Genomic DNA, 18,648 nt, shown 5'->3' with positions numbered 1-18,648 from the left:
AGTTAGCTGCGGAAGACAATATTTTAAGTTTCTCATGTTGACTTGGCTAACATAGTCGATTTAATTTTTGTTGTTGTTTTTTTTAAATATTTCATTTAACTATTTTAGTTAAAAATAATTTTAACAAAAACTTGAATGTTTAAATTCAAAAATTCATATGCTTGTTTTGTTAAAATATTATATGTTTGCTGTTGAAGAAAAAAATCCAGAATACATAACGTTGTTGTTTTAGTTAAATAAAACAATTTAAATGTCTGTCTGGTGATGTTCTCCTCCTAATACAGCATGGAAAGAAAATCCTCCAAATATTAATGATTAACCTGTTGAATTGGAGATAGTTCACCTCCCAATGACTTCATGAATATCTGCTTCAAATACCTTTGGTAAATAAAATAACCAAACAATCATTCATTTTCTGATATAGTAGTAAAACTAATCTGAAAAGTTTTCAAAACAAATCACTTAAAAATGTATAGTATGTACCTTCTAAAAATGAAAACTACATCTATCTCTGAGTTGTGAAGAATATGTATTAAGGTTATAACAACCAACAAGAATGCACTTTTATGTAGAAATCCATGATTAAATTGAGTCTTCCTGACTAGTGATTTAAATCCAATCCACCCTGTCTCCTAACATGAGTGATACCATGTTGATCCTTAGATCTGAAACCCAGTCAAGAGATTAGAAAACTATCTACTAAAGATAAAAGACATTTGGAGAGTAAAATCATCTGATGCAAAGATATCTATCTATCTATTATCTAGTCCAGTGGTTTCCAAACTTGTTCCGCCACTTGTGCAGGGAAAGCCCCTGCCGGACCGGACCGGTTTGTTTACCTGCCACGTCCGCAGGTTCAGCTGATCGCAGCTCCCACTGGCCGCGGTTCGCTGCTCCAGGCCAATGGGAGCTGCTGGAAGTGGGGGCCAGTACGTCCCACGCCACTTCCAGCAGGTCCCATTGTCCTGGAGCAGTGAACCTTGGCCAGTGGGAGCTGCAATCAGCCAAACCGGCAGGAGGCAGCAGGTAAACAAACCGGCCCAGTCCGGCAGGGGCTTTCCCTGCACAAGTGGAGGAACAAGTTTGGGAACCACTGATCTAGTCCAGGAGTGTTCCTTTTCTTTTGCAAGAATATAAGGAGATGGCTAATTACCTGTTCCTTTGTGTATATTTGGTAATACAAATTAAGAACTAAAATAATACATTTAAAAAATTCTCCTATTCCCCCCTAAATTATTGTTTTTATTCTGATAGGTTTTACATGCGGTTTTCCACATGAGGGTGATGTTTCACAACACCAATTTGCATTTTAAATGGTCAATGCATAGATTAAGCACCTGTACGTAAATATTTTATTTATAACTAAGAAATATTAATTGTATCTGGTTTAAGGTTTGGGTGATTTTTGTGTGTTCTACGTTTAGGATTAAAAAAATTGTTCCAAACAGCATGAGTTTTGACCCAATGTATTATCTTACCCTTACCACACTGAAGAAAGAGCTTGCATTCCTTGTGGTAATTTAGGCCACCGCCACCGAAAGAATGTTTTGGCCCTCCAACTGTACGCAAACACAGAACGTAACAAAAATGAAAAGAACCGTTCAAAGAACAGTTATATTAACTCTGGCCAAACAATCGTGACATTGAGGTCATAGGTCAAATCTGAAGTCTTGCCCATCTTGGGAAAATTACCTTTCCAATGACCAAGTACTGAAGAGCTTTAATATATATAATCTAGGATGGGAAAGTTGAATACAGTAGAACCTCAGAGTTACAAACTGACCAGTCAACCACACACCTCATTTGGAACCGGCAGTAGACAATCAGGCAGAGGGAGAGACCAAAAAAACACAAAAAAAACCAAATACAGTACAGTACTGTGTTAAATGTAAACTACTAAAAATATAAAGAGAAAGTTTTAAAAAACTATTTGACAAGGTACAGAAACTGTTTCTGTGATTGTTTCATTTAAATTAAGATGGTTAAAAGCAGCATTTTTGTTCTGCATAGTAAAGTTTCAAAGCTATATTAAATCAGTGTTCAGTTGTCAACTTTTGAAAGAACAACCATAATGTTTTGTTCAGTTACAGACATTTCAGAGTAACGAACAACCTCCATTCCCAAGGTGTTTGTGAGGTTCTACTTTTTAGTGTTTATATACATTAGCGTGCATTTCTACTCCAAAAAGTGACTGCTTAGAAGAGGCAGCGTAGGGTTCTATATTTTTCGTATCTCGATTGCTTTCAAATCAGATTTGATCATTTACAGATAAAAACATGTTTTTTCAAACTGCCATCCCTGCAAACTGAGCCTGGAATCTGAGATTCAGTTTTGTTCTTTTTGACTCAGGAAACCTCAGCAGAATTGTTCACTAAGTTCCAAATGCTGATACAAATTCTTCCCTCACTTATATCTGTGTCAACCCATTGTCTTCAAGTCATGAGGAGATACACCCATGCAACCTCATTCTCTTCAATATGGATTCATGGAGATAACTTGGGGCAAAATTTGGCCCTGCAATGATGAGAACTTTGTTAACAATCATTCTAACGATGCATGATCCAGAAGAGAACCCAGTTTTATGTCTCAAAGCATTGATTGCATTGCTAAAAGGAACAAAAAATAGTTCAACTTTATTCTATTGCTAAAGCAAGCAGATATGACTTTGTCAGTGTATATCAAGAGGTGATTCTCAAATAGGGTCAAGAGTTGGGCAGATGTCTATTTACACAAAGATTGAACTAAAGTGGGATCAATCAGAGCAGAGATCAGAACTTGCTCTGGGTTTGGTACTGTTGTCCCCCCCCCCCCGCCCCCTTCTGTCAAATATGGCTCAAACCTTATAATTAACTGTCACAGTCAAAAGGTATTCCTAAAATCCTGATATGGTCCCCAAGCCAGCTGATTTTCTTGCTGTCACTAATGCTTACAGAGGAAGCAAAAATTTGAGGACAACGAGGCCATGTAACAAAGTAATAATTTTTTGAAGGCTAGGTGAAAAAAAAATGCCACACAGTTAACTTTAATTTCTGACACTGTGTATAGAAGCAGCTGGGCTCCTCTATTTTGTTTTCAAGCAGATGACCAGATGCTGAATTAGTTCATGCTCACTTTCTCAACACAGCAATTTTTTTTTTGGCCTAAACTACATACAGAAATCACACATTTGCCAATACAAAACCATTTCTATCATCAGCCCGTTTTTTTTGAGGAGTCCTTGGTTAGGGTCAGAACAAAAAAGTAGTCAGATCTAATTTTGCTGTATCTGTGCTTTCAACTATATAACAATGTAAACAGAAAAATATGAATAAAGTATATTTATTTGCTTTCTTTCCAAAGAAATTTAGAGGAAAGGGAAAATGTATCTTATCTTAATTATTCACAATTGAATCTCTGTGAAACTACACAAAAAGAAAACATTCAAATTATAAATTGCAGAGAAAAGGTAGCTCACATACTTTGCAAAAAATGGAGAAATTAATAATCAAATTATTTACTAATAGAAATGTGTTTCAAGACATCTTTACTATCACAGAAAATAAACCAAAAATAGGTCTACAGTGGACAAACAAACAATAAATTTTAAAAGGGTATATGAAAACTGTACACAATACTGAATATCAGAGGGATAGCCATGTTAGCCTGTATCCACAAAACGAGGAGTCTGGTGGCACCTTAAAAACTAACAGATTTATTTGGGCATAAGCTTTCGTGGGTAAAAAACCCACTTCTTCAGATGCATGGTGACACAATACAGGTGACACTTCTGTAATTTGAGTTTAAAAGAAATTGTACCTACACTTACCATGTTTTTAAAACCTGGAAGACTTATACATTTTTTAAAATGGTCAAGCATCACAATCTTGCAATCAATTTTCTTGCACTAGACATATTTTTCTGGGTGTACCAATACTTGCTTTTTTAATGTAGCTTACTGAAAAAAATATTTTTCAGCATTAATTTACGGGGTTAATTTACTATGCTGAATTCCTTGGTTAAGTGAGCTGAAGTAGATGCAAAATATGAATAACAACAGTGCCAGTGCTCTATGTGTGGATATAACACGTATCAAAAATCTAACTTCATTCAGTAAGGCCCCAGGAACAACTTTTTCATTAGGTGTTTTGATATTATTGGCAGTTCCTATGGTTTTGTTAGTCCTTATTACAGTTCTTAGAAATGCCTTGTTTATCTGGACTTTTGTGGTGGACAAAAATCTTAGACGAAGGAGTAATAATTTCTTTTCTAATTTGGCTATTTTGGGTTTTGAAGTGGGTAAGTTATATTAGCATAATGAAGCAATGTATTATTTATAATATCAATGTTAAAGATATCTTTAAGGCAAATAAAAATGGTTTATGTCACTAAGTTGTTTCTCAGCTTAAGAAAGTTTACCAAACATACAGTATACTTAGCAGACCCACTTGGAAAAGGTGGAAGCGGTTCTGGACATGCTAAGACAGGCTGGCCTTACAGCCAATCCAGCCAAGTGTGCTATAGGGCTAGCTGAGGCTAAATACCTTGGCTACATTGTAGGAAAGGGGCATGGTCAAGCCCCAACTGAACAAACTGGAAGCTATCCAAAATTGGCCCCGGCCAAATTGGAAAAAGCAAGTCCGGGCATTCCTGGGCATGCTGGGGTACTACCAGTGATTTATTTCCCATTTTGCTACCACAGCGAGTCCCCTGACAGACCTGATAAAAGCCTGGGGTCCAGACATGGTCAGGTGGACTGATGCTGCAGAGAACACATTCATGGACCTACGAATAGCCCTCTGCAGTAACCCCGTGCTTATAGCCCCGGACTTCAACAAAGAGTTCATTTTGCAAACAGATGCATCTGAAGTAGGATTGGGAGCTGTCCTATCACAGATGGTCGGAGACGAAGAACACCCAATCCTCTACCACAGCAGGAAACTCCTCCCGAGAGAGCAGAAGTATGCAGTGGTTGAGAGAGAGTGCCCTGCTGTGAAATGGGCCATGGAAACACTTCGTTATTACCTACTGGGACGACGGTTTACCCTTGTTACCGATCATGCACCCCTCCAGTGGATGCAGCACAATAAAGAGAAGAATGCAAGGGTGACCAGATGGTTCCTGTCTTTACAACCTTTCCAATTCACCATACAACACTGGGCTGGAGGCCACCATGGCAACGCAGACAGCTTATCACGAGTACACTGCCTGACATCCCAAGTTGCCCAACCCTGTGGTGTTGAGCAGGGAGGGGGGATATGTGACAGGGTCAGGCCAGATGGCTACAAAAGAGTGGCTGAAGGTAGATACATTAGTTCCAGGTTAAGCAGGTCCCTTTTCCCTAGGTAAAATAACAGGGACTATTCCAGAACACTCAGGAACTTTCTAGAGAGGGTCGGAGACCTCCTGGACTACGACCAGAGAGACTGGCTGGATCCCCTGACGCTCGCTCGGCGCATGGGGCTCTCCAGCCCCCGTACTCCCCGGCGCGTACTTCAGGAGGTGAGGGCCGCCTTGACCCCCGCTGCTCGGGCTTATGTCAACCGCGCCTTGCGTGAGGGCGCACCCCGCCCATCCTCTACCCCAGGCCCACCGGACCTTTCCATTGGGCCCCTACCCTGCCGATCCCGACAAACCCCTCACCCTTTCACTGCGAGCCGGCTGCATGAACTGCAGCTGGTCAGTTTTCAACTTGCATCACGGAAATATTTGTATACACTCACGCTTCACACCCTTCACGCCCACACCCTGGTGTCCCGCCCCGACACAAAGTGGCGGGACCTCCTGCTACCTTTGGAGGGTGAGCAACCTCGGTGGGCCAGCCTGTACTCCACCTTGGTCCCGAGGCCCGTCGGGGACATCAGTTGGCGGCTCCTTCACGGAGCTGTGAGCACGGGCGTGTTTTTGACACGGTTTACTTCCATCCCGGATACTTGCCCTTTTTGTAATGTGAGGGAAACCCTAGCGCATGTCTATTTAGAGTGCGCCAGATTGCAGCCCCTTTTTTGGCTCCTCACAAATCTTCTATTGCGCTTTTGGCTTCATTTTTCTCCCCACCTCTTTATCTATACACTCCCCATCCGTGGCCCCACAAAATCGCGGGATCTCCTGGTTAACCTCCTCCTAGCCTTGGCTAAAACAGCCATTTATAAAACCAGAGAGAAGAGGTTGGCCCATGAAACGTCCTGCGATTGTAGGGCCTTTTTCCGATCCTCAGTACATTCACGTATCCGAGCGGAGTTTCTCTGGGCGGCGTCCACTGACTCCCTTGACACCTTCGAAGAGCGGTGGGCGCTGTCCGGGGCTCTCTGCTCGGTGACCCCGTCCGGTTTCCCTCCGTCTGACCCTTTGATTGAGGGGAAGAGCGAGAGACACCAGCCCCAGCCATTGCCGCTGTGGACACCATCGTCACTGTCATCTAGGAGGGGTCCTATAATACGTGGGTGTCCCCCCCCCACCCCCAAACCGCCCACCCCGCAGCCGTGCCCATCTTGCCGGGCACTCTCGGGGGGGGATAATCGGTGATACCGGGCGCGGCACTGGGTAACTCGAGGGGGTGGAAGACCACGAGTGTCGAGGAAGCCCCCCCGCTCTGGGCCCAGGCTAGCCTGAACACTTCTCCCTCCTGAAAGCTGCTGTGTTATACCTTCTGTTTGCGTTGTTTTGCTGCATACTTTGATTTGGTTCTTTGGTAATTCTTGTAATTGTCACAATAAAATTTTTTTTCTGTTTCAAAAAAAAAAAAAAAAAAACTTTCTAGAACTAATTAAGGCAGGCAGGCTAATTAGGACACCTGTAGCCAATTGGGAAGCTGCTAGAATTAATTAAGGCTAATCAGGACACCTGGTTTAAAAAGGCTCTCACTCCAGTTAGTGAGGGGCATGCAAGGAGCTGAGAGTGAGTGCTGCTGGAGGACTGAGGAGTACAAATGCTATCTTGCATCAGGAGGAAGGTCCTGTGGTGAGGATACAGAAGGTGTTGGGAGGAGGCCATGGGGAAGTAGCCCAGGGAGTAATAGCTGTCGAACAGATGTGACGCAAAACACTATAGACAGCTGTGATCAACAGGGCCCTGGGCTGGAACCCAGAGTAGAAGGCTAGCCCGGGTTCCCCCAACTCCCTCTTGAATACAGGAGGAGTTGACTTGGACTGTGGGTCCCACCAGAGGGGAAGGTCCCGGACCTGTCCCCTGACCCACTAGGTGGACCAGCAGAAACTGCGGGGATTGTTCTCCTTCCTTTTCCCCATTCTGGCCAGTGATGAGGTTACCTGAGTGAACGGCAGATTTGAGCCACGAAAGTGGCCAAACTGAGGACTACTGTGAATCTCTGAGGTGAGCAAAATCCGCCAATAAGTGCAGGACCCACCAAGGTAGAGGAGGAACTTTGTCACAATTGTCACACAGTAGAGATTAACTAGTGGAACCTTGTAAATATTGTAGAGTATTTACTGCCTTGTTTTTTCTACTTTGAAATTAAGTACCAATCTGAAAATACCTGAATAATACTTAAGACAGACCAAATTATTGCAGTGCATGTATATAATTTCTTCTGGAATAACATAAGGTATTGTATCATGCTTTTTAGAGAACATAAAGTTGGTAATAGGAATTAATTTTTACAACGTTAATTTTGGATGACTAATTTTTTATCAAACCACAGAATGACTATTTAATTCCAATACCCTAGTACATTATTAATAAACCCTCTTTTAGTTCTGACATTTCAAAACTCTGTTAAAAATGTCAACTTCCATAGCTCAGTTGTTCCTCTTAAACAGTGATTAGTCTGGAAAGTACAACCAATAAGAAGTGACATTTATTTGATAGAAAATTAATAAAGTACAAAAAATGTTTTTTAGATCTAGGGTGAAATTCTGTCTCCACTGAAATCAGTGGCTAAACTCCCACTGACTTCAACGAAGCCAGGAATTTACCCCTAATATGTCAGAGCCCACAAACTGATTTCATGAGAACACAAGAACTTCAGTATAAATTTCAATCTGAAATTTGTATTGATGTATCTTTAATGGTTCTGTTTTTCTGTTAGCACCACATGTAACCTGGACTACAATAACTGCATTTTGCATTTGATTTCTTTCCATAGAAGCATTCTGTATCCCTGTGTATCTCTCTTATGCCGTCACAGACAAGTGGATATTTGGAAGAGGCTTCTACAAACTTTGGCAAGTTGTAGCCCATCTTATGTGCACACCTTCAGCATTTCACATCATCCTCAACAGCTATAATATGTCTCTGTCAGTTACTAAAGCTGTATGTATAGTGTATGCAGTGAGCTGTTAATTCCTACTAACACAGAGATAAATGATATTTCAGATTAAACTGAAGACAATACTATTATAATTTTTCTTGAGTTGGTTTTAAAATATAAAAAGTCAGCCAAATTGTGTCTTTAGACCATAATTCAGCAATGAAGCTTGTGCTGAATATAGAAAACATGAGTAGTCCTATTAACTAAAAAAGCTTTAACAGTATTTTTATATTCTGTGTTTGTGAAAATTAATTTTTTCTTTTCAACTTTGGTGATGGAGGCCAGCTAGCTAGCTAGCTAGTTATGGCCTGATCCTGCATCTCTGAAATTAACCCCTGGCACAGGCTGGGGCAGAAGATTTAGGGGTGGAGATTGTGTTTCTGTTGGGAGGTTTGATTAACTCTCTGAAGAGGTAGACTTTCATGACTTAGCCAGAGGGCTAGGTTACCTCTGCAACCTAATGGTACTGAGAGCCAGAAAACCATCTGAGGGGAAACTAAGGTGTGACATTTAGGGAAACTGAGGCAGCACATTGGCCAAAAGCCAGATCAGGTATGTCTCTGGTAGTCCTATTGGCTTAAAACAAGCAATCTTATTGAAGTCAGTGAAACTGCTAATATGCTGAAAGTTAATCAAGTGTTTCGGTGCTTTACTGGATCAGGGCCTAATTCAGGATTGTATTCTACTGCACTCTCTCTTTTTAATCACTTTTTCCCTTGCGTTAATATGCACAATAGTCTGCACCAGCCCTACCAAGCTTTCACTGTATGTCTTATGCTCTTTTAATATTATTTTAGGTGGCTTATTAAATTCAACAGGCAAGGATTTCAAACACCCTAGCTATGATGGTAGCAATTGGGATTTTGCATTCATACCCCATGATGACCCAGCAATTATCATTTGGGAACATGTGGCTGCCTGCAGCACCATAACAGATGGCAAATGCTACACGGAATATTATCTCACCTGGTCTTTTCATCTGTATACTTCAGTCTTAAGCACTTTTATATGAGCAATATCTGTGGCCTATTCCCACATGCACATTTACCACAACATAAAAACACACAAAAGAAGTCAACTGAGTAGGACACCCAGTATTAGCAGACCTTCAGAGAGCAGTGAAGGGCCATTAAGACTTTTTTTTTCTTCCTGGAAAAATATAAAACTGTACATAAGGAGGAAATACCTAATCCTTAAACAGACTGGTAAACCTGACTTCAGTACTGGGCAAACTGCTTGAAACTATAGTAAAGAACAAGACTGTCAGACACATAGATGAACATAATTTGTTGGGGAAGAGTCAACATGTTTTTTGTAAAGTGAAATCATGCCCCACCAATCTACTAGAATTCTTTGAGAGAGTCAACAAGCATGTGGACAAGGGGGATCCAGTGGATATAGTGTACTTAGATTTTCAGAAAACCTTTGACAAGGTCCCTCACCACAGGCTCTTAAGCAAAGTAAGCTGTCATGGGATAAGAGGGAAGGTCCTCTCATGGATTGGTAACTGGTTGAAAATGCAACTCAGTGTGTGTAATCACATCTTTCTCTAGTGCATGACACCAGCAACTGTAACAGCTTGCTACTTGCAGTTAAAGAAATTCTCTGTTAGCTCAAACAGGAAAAATCTCAAAGTTTGGTGCTGAAGATTTTTGGTTTGATCCCTGATCTGTATATAGCTGCAGTCATTGTACATGCAGGCTCTAATTAAAGGGAACTGAGGTACATGAAGAGTCCCACTGAAGTCAATGCTAAAATATGTGCTAAAGTACATTCCTGAATCATGACCACACACATTAAACAGAAGAGTTACGGATACATTTTTCAAAAGTTCTTCCTTCAAGGAACATTTTATTTGCAAAATGGCTATAGAAACATGGCTGAGGATTTTTTGCCAAGATTGAAGTATCAATTTAATGTTTAAAAAGTCCTCTACTGGAGGAATGTATCCCATCTTTTCAGGGAAATGGACTCAATTATGAGTCTTTTCTGTCTATAACTACAATATTTTCCATTTAGGTCAAGTATATTCCTTGCAAACACAGAACTCCCACTTAACTCAATGCAAATGCAACAGTACTGTATATTTCACATCTACTCACTGGCCCTAGACTGCATAAGAATTTTCACCAAGTACCTATCCTAATAATCTAATGCTCCCCATTATGTAATATATTATTATCCTGTATGGTTAGCTGAGAAGCAAATTCTGAATGGTGGCAAACACTCTCAAGAAATTGCTCCTCTCTTCCTAATGAAAAGAGAACACTTGCATCACCTATTTAGTTGTAAGGCATACAAATTTCATTTAGGTTTTTTTTTTTTTTTTTTTTTAGTAAATATTACATTTTATTTACAGCATCTCTGTGATTTTAAACATTTACCACCCAGGAATAGTTTTTAAAACACATATCCTAGAAAGGTATAAATCTGTCCATGTCCTGTTTCATATCCAGCAAAAGGAACATGTTACTGATAGTTCTGTTTATGTTTATATCCCACAATTACTGTCCCACTGCAGACTCTGAATGACACTCAGCCCAGCTGATCACTGTAACGTTTGCATGGATGTGAAAGCCGCCTAGAATATCTAGGAAAAAATCTGCACATGCTGGGGATCATAATGACTGCTGTAACAGTTTAAAAAGGACTCCCTCAGGAGGTGGGTAGTTGTTTGGAGGAACCAGACGAAGACAAGGTACCACCTGCGGTGTCTGAAGAAGCTAGGTCTGCCTTGATCACTGTCAATAGGAAGGTAAAATAGAAATGTGTGTAGACTGTTGCTTTAAAGTCTTTTTTCTCTCTCTAGATCCCCATATCCAGACTATATCTAAATCCTGCCAATCCTTTCTGCATAACGTCTTTAAAGGAGCCTTTCTTATCCATTCACACAGCTAAAACTCTCATCCAAGTTCTCATCATCTTGCATCTCAATTACTGCAACATCCTTCTCTCTGGACGTGACAAATGCCATCTTGCTTTTCTCATATGTCCATTCAGAATACTTTGGCAAAGATCATTTTCCTAGGCCATAGCTTTAAGCATGTCACTCCTCTCTGCCTCCCTCCACTGGCTCCCCCTTCTCTATCGCATTAAAGATAAGCTGCTTCTCTTCATTTTCAAGGTCCTTCATGAGTAATCCCCACCTTACGTATCCTCTCTCATTCACTATCAAGAAGTTGATGCTTACCTCCAATCAGCCCATGCCAGCCTCCATCGCCCACTTGTTACATTTTCAAATAAGCACCTTCGTGATTTCTCCTATGCTATCTCTCATGCTTGGGAGATGTTCCCCATAAACACTCTCAAAGCTGCCTAATTATCCTCCTCCAAATCCTTCTCAAAACTCTCCTCTGCTGTGATGCCTACAAGAAACTTGACAAGTTAGGCTGCTGATGGACTGAGACCATTGCCTATCATGCTGACTCTTGTACTCCCTCATCTGTTTGTCTCTACCTGTTGTGTCTTGTTATACTTAGTCTGTAAGCTCTTTAGGGGCAGAGATGGTCTTTTGGTTGTACTTGTGCACGGCTGGGCACTGGGGCCTAGTCAATGACTAGCTCTGCTAAGTGCTATAGTAATATAACAATAAATGCTTTTTCCTGCTGTTAAAATAAACAGTACTTTTGTTTAAAAAGGTTGCCTGATCACTGCATACTGTAAGCATGGTTGATACAATAGGGTACTGAAGCCCTGGGCCTGGTCTAGGAGTGGGGGGATTTCACGATTCCATCCCAGAAGAGGTAAGGGCACAAGGCCAGATAACGGTGTGCGCTCAGAGAGACCAGCAAGGGGACAGAGGGGCAGCTGGCCCGGTAACTGTGACACCAAGTCTCTGCATTCTGCACTGGCAGACTCAGAATTATGCGGCAGCTCCAATGAAATGAAAACACTGAGATTTTTATCACCATGTATTACAGTCTAGAGGCCAAAATCAGGATCGGGACCCATGGCGCTGTGTGTTTTGTCGATCACCTGAAAGGGATCCACGCCTCGAAGAGTTTACGGCCGAGTGACGAGAGGCCGGGGTTGCAAAGGCCGGGCGGGCAGGCAGGGACACAGCAAGGGGGCTGGCCGCGCAGGCGCTAGATGAATGGACGCGGGGTGAGGTACGCTTCGAGGCGAGCAGCGCAACCCGCACAGCCCCGCACGCGGCCGGGTTACTCCTGGGCAGCTCCGACCGCAGCTGTTCGAGGCTGGCTCCATCTCTGCGGGTCACTCATCCCCTCCCCGCACGGCTCTGTTCCCCCGGCCCGGGGCCACCCTCCCGCCGCTGCCCAGGAGCGCAGCAGGGCAGAACATCAGCCCCAAGGCCCCCGCCCCCGCCGGCCACGCATGCGCCTTCGCACCACGCGCGCCTCCGGGGCGGGGAGATCGTCCTCGCGGCGGCCGGCGCGTGAGGCTGGGAGGGACGTGCCCCGCCCCGGGGCCCAATGGCAGCGAGTGACCCGGAAACGGCCCAGAGCCAAGTGGGTGCTGGGGGCGCGGGGGTTAAACACGCCGGGCTCGGCTCCGGGGACGGTCCAGGTCCCGGCCGGGCTGTGCGCGGTGACCCGGCCGCCGGCGCCTCCTGCTGCGAGCCCTGCCGGGCTATCGTCCCCCACCCCCGCCATAGCCCCCTTCGAGTCCTGCCCCTCACCCCCCCTTCAAACCGCCCCCGCCCCCAGGTACAGCGCCCTGCCCGCCCCCGGCCTTCACAACCCCCTCCCGCCCCTACCCCCACGTACAGCGCCCTGCCCCTCACCCAGCCTTCACACCCCCCCCCGCCCTCACCCCCACCCAGCCTTCACAACACCCCCCCGCCCTCATCCCCACGTACAGCGCCCTGCACCTCAGCCGGCCTTCACAACCCCCCCCCCCCCGCCCTCACCCAGCCTTCGCAACCCCCCCCCGCCCTCACCCCCACGTACAGTGCCCTGCCCCTCAGCCAGCCTTCACAACCCCCCCCCTCCGCCCTCATCCCCACGTACAGCGCCCTGCCCCTCAGCTGGCCTTCACAACCCCCCCCCCCCACCCAGCCTTCACAACCCCCCCCCCCCGCCCTCACCCCCACGTACAGCGCCCTGCCCCCCACCCAGCCTTCACACCCCCCCCGCCCTCACCCCCACCCAGCCTTCACAACACCCCCCCGCCCTCATCCCCACGTACAGCGCCCTGCACCTCAGCCGGCCTTCACAACCCCCCCCCCCGCCCTCACCCAGCCTTCGCAACCCCCCCCGCCCTCACCCCCACGTACAGCGCCCTGCCCCTCAGCCAGCCTTCACAACCCCCCCCCCCGCCCTCACCCCCACGTACAGCGCCCTGCCCCTCAGCCAGCCTTCACAACCCCCCCCCCCCCGCCCTCACCCCCACGTACAGCGCCCTGCCCCTCAGCCGGCCTTCACAACCCCCCCCCCCGCCCTCACCCCCACCCAGCCTTCACAACCCCCCCGCCCTCACCCCCACGTACAGCGCCCTGCCCCTCACCCGGACTTCACAATCCCCTCCTGCCCCCACCCCCACGTACAGCGCCCTGCCCCTCACCCGGCCTTCACAACTAGAACTGCCCCCCCCCCCATGTACAGTGCCCTGCCCCTCACCCGGCCTTCACAATCCCCTCCTGCCCCCACCCCCAAGTACAACACCCTGCCCCTCACCCGGCCTTCACAACCACAGCCCTCCTTCCCCCGCCCCCCCCGTACAGTGTCCTGCCCCTCACCCGGCCTTCACAAGCTTCCCGCCCCGATCCCCACGTACAGCACCCTGCCCCTCTCCTGGCCTTCACAACCCCTCTTGCCCCCACCCCCACGTGCAGCGCCCTGGGAGGCCTGACCCTGCCCATCCCTTGCCACCCTCTTTCCCCTACACCCCACACAGGCAACATGGCTGTTACATGGGACTGGGGGCCTGGCCAGTCCCTATTCACATTGTTGTCATGTGTATTGTTGTAACTTCTGCCAGCCTTCTCCAGGGTGCTGGATCCACATCCTTGGCTCCACTAAGCTTTGTCTTAAGCAGGGCTCTGAAACTGGGCTTGCAATCCCTCAGGAGGTCACAAGGTTATTACTTGGAGGTTGTGAGCTGCATAAGGGTGGGGTTGCACTCAGAGGCTTGCTGTGTGAAAGGGGTTACCAATATAAAAAGCCTGAGAGCCACTGGAACGTCTCCCAGCATGGCTGCTACCACTTGTGCAGTTTCACCTTTGCATGTCTGTGTGTTTAATGCTTTGCTATTTAGAGCCACTGTGTATTAAAAACACCAGTGGCTGCAGGAGCCTCATCTATGCTAGGAATGACACAGTTTGCTACCACAAGTGGGACAATGGGAAATTTACCAAATACACCTACTGTTGTAGGCACCAACTTTGTTTTTGTCCGTTAAAAATATGTACAAGCAGGGAAATCAAATGTATAAAGCTACAAAAAAGCAACTTAGTTGTTGAGAGTTTAAAAGAAGAAAAGTCATTTAATTAAAGCTGTTGAACTGTTATTTCCCAAGACACCAGCATCTAAATGTTTTGTCTGCTGTATCATTTTTAAAGAACCATTTGTCCTGTCAATATAATTGGTAAATTCAGAGTAATGTGTTCACATATGCTCCAATCCTGCAATGAGTTCTTTGCAGACTCAAGTGACTGCATAGAGCCAGCTCCATTGACTTTAACTGGGCTCCATGCAGGTGGAAACCTGTAGTATGACATTTTCAGATGTGGTTTTTCAAGTTGATGGTGTCCATTTAAAATGTTTGATGTGTAACACTGAAAAGATGCAAAAATCATATCAATGCAGTAAGTTATGTGTTTGACAACTTTCATTTCATTTACAGATAGGGGCACAATTCTGGTGATTGGGAATTGAGGGTGCTCAGCACCTTAGAGGATCGGGTTCTTTGTCTTTTAACATACTTTTCTTGTAGATGGATGAAATTGATGCTCTCTCATCTATATATGGTGATGACTGGTGTGTTGTTGATGAAGATGAAAGGATATTTTGCATTAAGATTAGTGATTGTTTGGAGCAGCCAAAATGGACTCTCTGTTTGCAGGTATGTTGTTGATACAGAGTTTGGGCCAGTTTCTGCTATCGGAATCATGGAGGGTTGCTCTTTGTGCCTTGTTTAATGGGGCTCCATATAGACTCAAGGGTCTGCTCCTATGGATTCAGTCGTAGGATAAAGGCTTTTCACAGTCTGTTCAGTTATTGTCTCCTTAAAATGTCACTGTCTGCTATCTTTTTCAGTAATTATTTTTGCTTTTTCCACATCCTTAAATATTTTAATTAAAAGTGTATTTCCCGGATAGTCCTTTCATTATTTATCTATTTATACACTGTATTTTGCATAGAAGGGCTGGCTGAATTGGTGCAGCTGGTTCTCTTATTGCTTTATTCCAGAATTAGAAAGAAACCATTTTAGACTGCATTACAGTTCAGCCTTTCCTGACTTTGAAAGATTTTCTACTAGGTGTTGCAATCAGCGTTTGTAAAATGTTTAGGATACCTGTCCTATATGGCTTTGTACAGTATTACAAGTCAGGAGCACTCCAAGCAATAGTTTGTTGCAATACTTTTTTGTTTAGTGTACACAGGGCTGAAGTGTATATGTATACTTCTAACCTTTTTTCTTTATAGTACAGGATATATCGTATGCTGCTTTATCTGTTCACAGAGTGTAGCCTATATGACACTTTGTTTGTATCACAGATGGGCAAAAGCCTGAATTATACGCTCACAATAGAAATACAGCCTTTATATCATCACATAATAATGGAGCAACCTATGTCCTCCTTTTTATAACACGGCTTAGCACCCAAATACTCCAATTGGTTTTGCCATAGTCTGTTTTTAATTTAGCTAGTTTTGGAGGTCCAACCTGATGAATATTTATACTTAATATTCTTTTTAGGTGATTCTGCCTTCTGAATATCCAGCTGCAGCCCCACCTATTTATCAACTGAAGTAGGTGATGTCTCTTTGTCAACAGATTTTTATTTTAAACATTTACTGCATTTTGTTTCAAATTATTATTATTGCAGCTGCTTGTAGAAGTTTAAGGTAGCTCTCTGGTTGAATTGAATATATATCCTGGGAATTAGAGATGTTAACAAACTTTTGTAAAGTTTACAGTTTAATTTGGGATTGAAATGTTAGCATTACAGGATTAAAGGATCACTAGGCAAGTGTGTTAGGCCAGGATGGAAACAGAGACAGAGAGAACAAAAGCAGCAGCATGCACAGCTTTTGGGGAGGCAGTGGAGAGATGTTACGTTATGGTAAGAGCAACTCTGGAACCAAGTAAATGGAAAGCGTGTTGAGCCCTCTTCAAATGGAGCGATGGGGTAATCCCAAAGTAGGGCGTTAGAGGGGAGCAGTAGAATATCTTGGAAGACTGCTTACCCTGAGATGTTAGAAAACCAAAATCTTTATCAGTGGGAACAGTTGACAATATTTTGTCTTAAAGGTTTTACTTTTGAGTGTAATTTTTTTAAATCAATCATTTTTTGAGCTAAACAAAGACACCAAAATGCAGAGTTTGTAGGCACTAATTTCATTGTATTTTTTTTTTTTTGGTCATTCTAGTGCCCCTTGGCTTCGAGGACAGGATTATATGGAATTAGCAAATAGCCTGGAAGAAATCTATGTGTAAGTGGCAGAAGATGGAAAATTCTAAAAATTCAGTTGCACATCTCTCTAAACCTATTATGTTAACTAGATTACTCCTGGGGGAATTCTGTGCCAAAAAATTAAAAATTATGCGCACAATATTTTAAAATTCTGCAAAATTCTGTCTTTTTTAAGTCAAAATAATGCAATATAATCTGTCTAGTTTCAATTATTTTGGTAATTTATTTAAACTATAATACAATAGATGGAGAATGGGAGTGGGGAGCATTGGAGGAAGTCTCCAAACCCCCTCTGTCTAATAGTAATGTAGCTAGTATTGACCCTTAATTTCTAATTGTTAGTCAACAAATATATGCAGCCATATGCTCAGTGTTACATCATAGGCAACTGAAGAGCAAGGGAGGGCTGGGGACTCAAACTCACAATTTATAATGGCTACTGACCATCTCCAAAAAGGTCAGTAGCAAACAATTCATGGAGCACATTTTGATAGCAAATTTTTTCAGTCCAAAAATTTTGACCAGTTCTAATCACTAAAGCACCATAAGCATTTATAAGACCATACTGTCCTTTATAATAAGGCTCCTTTACACCACTCTGGCAATGTAAAGGACCCTTAACGTTTTTACACCTGTTTTATACTCCTGGGGGAATTCACTAAGCACAATGGGAACAATTCACTAAGCAGGCAGGCTGCTGCGTTCTCCTCTGCCTGAGGGAACAGAGCCTGCCCCACGCCCACCTCTTCAGAAATACCCCAAAGCCCGGCCCCTGCATGCCGAGCATGCTGCAATAGCAAGCGAGAGGGACAGAGTGTCTCTCTCTCTCACACACACATGACTACCCAGCCCCCACGACTCCCAGGCAGTGATTTATATCTCTACCGGCTGCTCTGGGTGCCCAAACCAACCTGTCTGCACTGCCAGGGAGTGGGTGCATGACCGCTCTTGCGACTTCCCTTTGTGTCCCCGTCAGAAGTCATTTTTCTGCGAGTAAGCAAAGAAATCTGCTTGGGCCATGAATTCTGCACCCACACAGTGATGCAAAATTCCCTCAGGAGTACTAGATGCATGAATCAGAAGGATTGAGGTAATTGCTGTAACAGCTGAAATGAAGTAAGACTTCTGCTTAAATAAAATAGTCTCATCTAATAGATACTTACTGTACATTTTATACATCTGTTAAATTATTTTGAGAACGGGGCATTATATAAAGTTACAAGCATTAATCTTGATGGATAATTTCTATTATCATTATAATTTTTAAACCCTTTGTACCATTGATATAGAATTCTTTGTTTTGTCTTATAATATATGTTAGGTTACTTTTAGAGTTTGGTCCCAGGAAGTCAAATTCCTTATGTCCAATCTATATCCATATAGTAAACTGCAGGATCTGAAAATACCTATTCAGACCTTTGAACACAGGCAGAAACCAGTTTTTATTAAAAGCAAATTTTTCCTCTAAAGAAAAAGTGAATTTTAAATAAAAGTAGCTTTAGAAAATATTAACTATAAAGCCACTCAGTAGCTAGAAGAGGCTTGTTAATGTAATGTGCAGATAACAGAACTTCTCATAATGTGTGAGAATAAATAAATATTTAGAAATGCTCAGACTGTGTTTTTGCAGGGTTTATTGGTGTTAGGATGGGATAATAGAAACAATAATTTTATATATTCTATTTTATCCAATCTGATCCTAAAGCTTGATATGAACCTAACAAAAGTGAAATACACATTAAGCACTGGTTTCAGAGTAACAGCCGTGTTAGTCTGTATTCGCAAAAAGAAAAGGAGTACTTGT

The 18,648-nt window shown here is 43.6% G+C and overlaps 1 protein-coding gene across 11 annotated transcripts in view; it reads left to right on the top strand.

Annotated features, from left to right (window-relative positions):
• The first annotated feature begins 12,254 nt into the window (after positions 1 to 12,254).
• IMPACT (impact RWD domain protein) overlaps positions 12,255 to 18,648 on the top strand; it is a 41,431-nt gene continuing 35,037 nt past the window's right edge. For 4 of the 11 annotated variants that reach the window (XM_037892730.1, XM_043539730.1, XM_037892729.1 and 1 more), the window contains exons 1-4: positions 12,565 to 12,714; positions 15,140 to 15,268; positions 16,127 to 16,179; positions 16,801 to 16,863. In XM_037892730.1, coding sequence (XP_037748658.1) covers positions 12,679 to 12,714; positions 15,140 to 15,268; positions 16,127 to 16,179; positions 16,801 to 16,863 — 281 coding nt within the window. In that variant the 5' untranslated portion in view covers positions 12,565 to 12,678. The other 7 variants (XR_006288571.1, XM_037892732.1, XM_043539731.1 and 4 more) reach the window with 6 other exon arrangements.

Source organism: Chelonia mydas, chromosome 2 (genome assembly GCF_015237465.2).
Source record: "Chelonia mydas isolate rCheMyd1 chromosome 2, rCheMyd1.pri.v2, whole genome shotgun sequence".
Taxonomy (NCBI): domain Eukaryota; kingdom Metazoa; phylum Chordata; order Testudines; family Cheloniidae; genus Chelonia; species Chelonia mydas.
The sequence above is the reverse complement of the archived record's forward strand: the minus strand, read 5'-3'. Positions and strand labels throughout refer to the sequence as shown.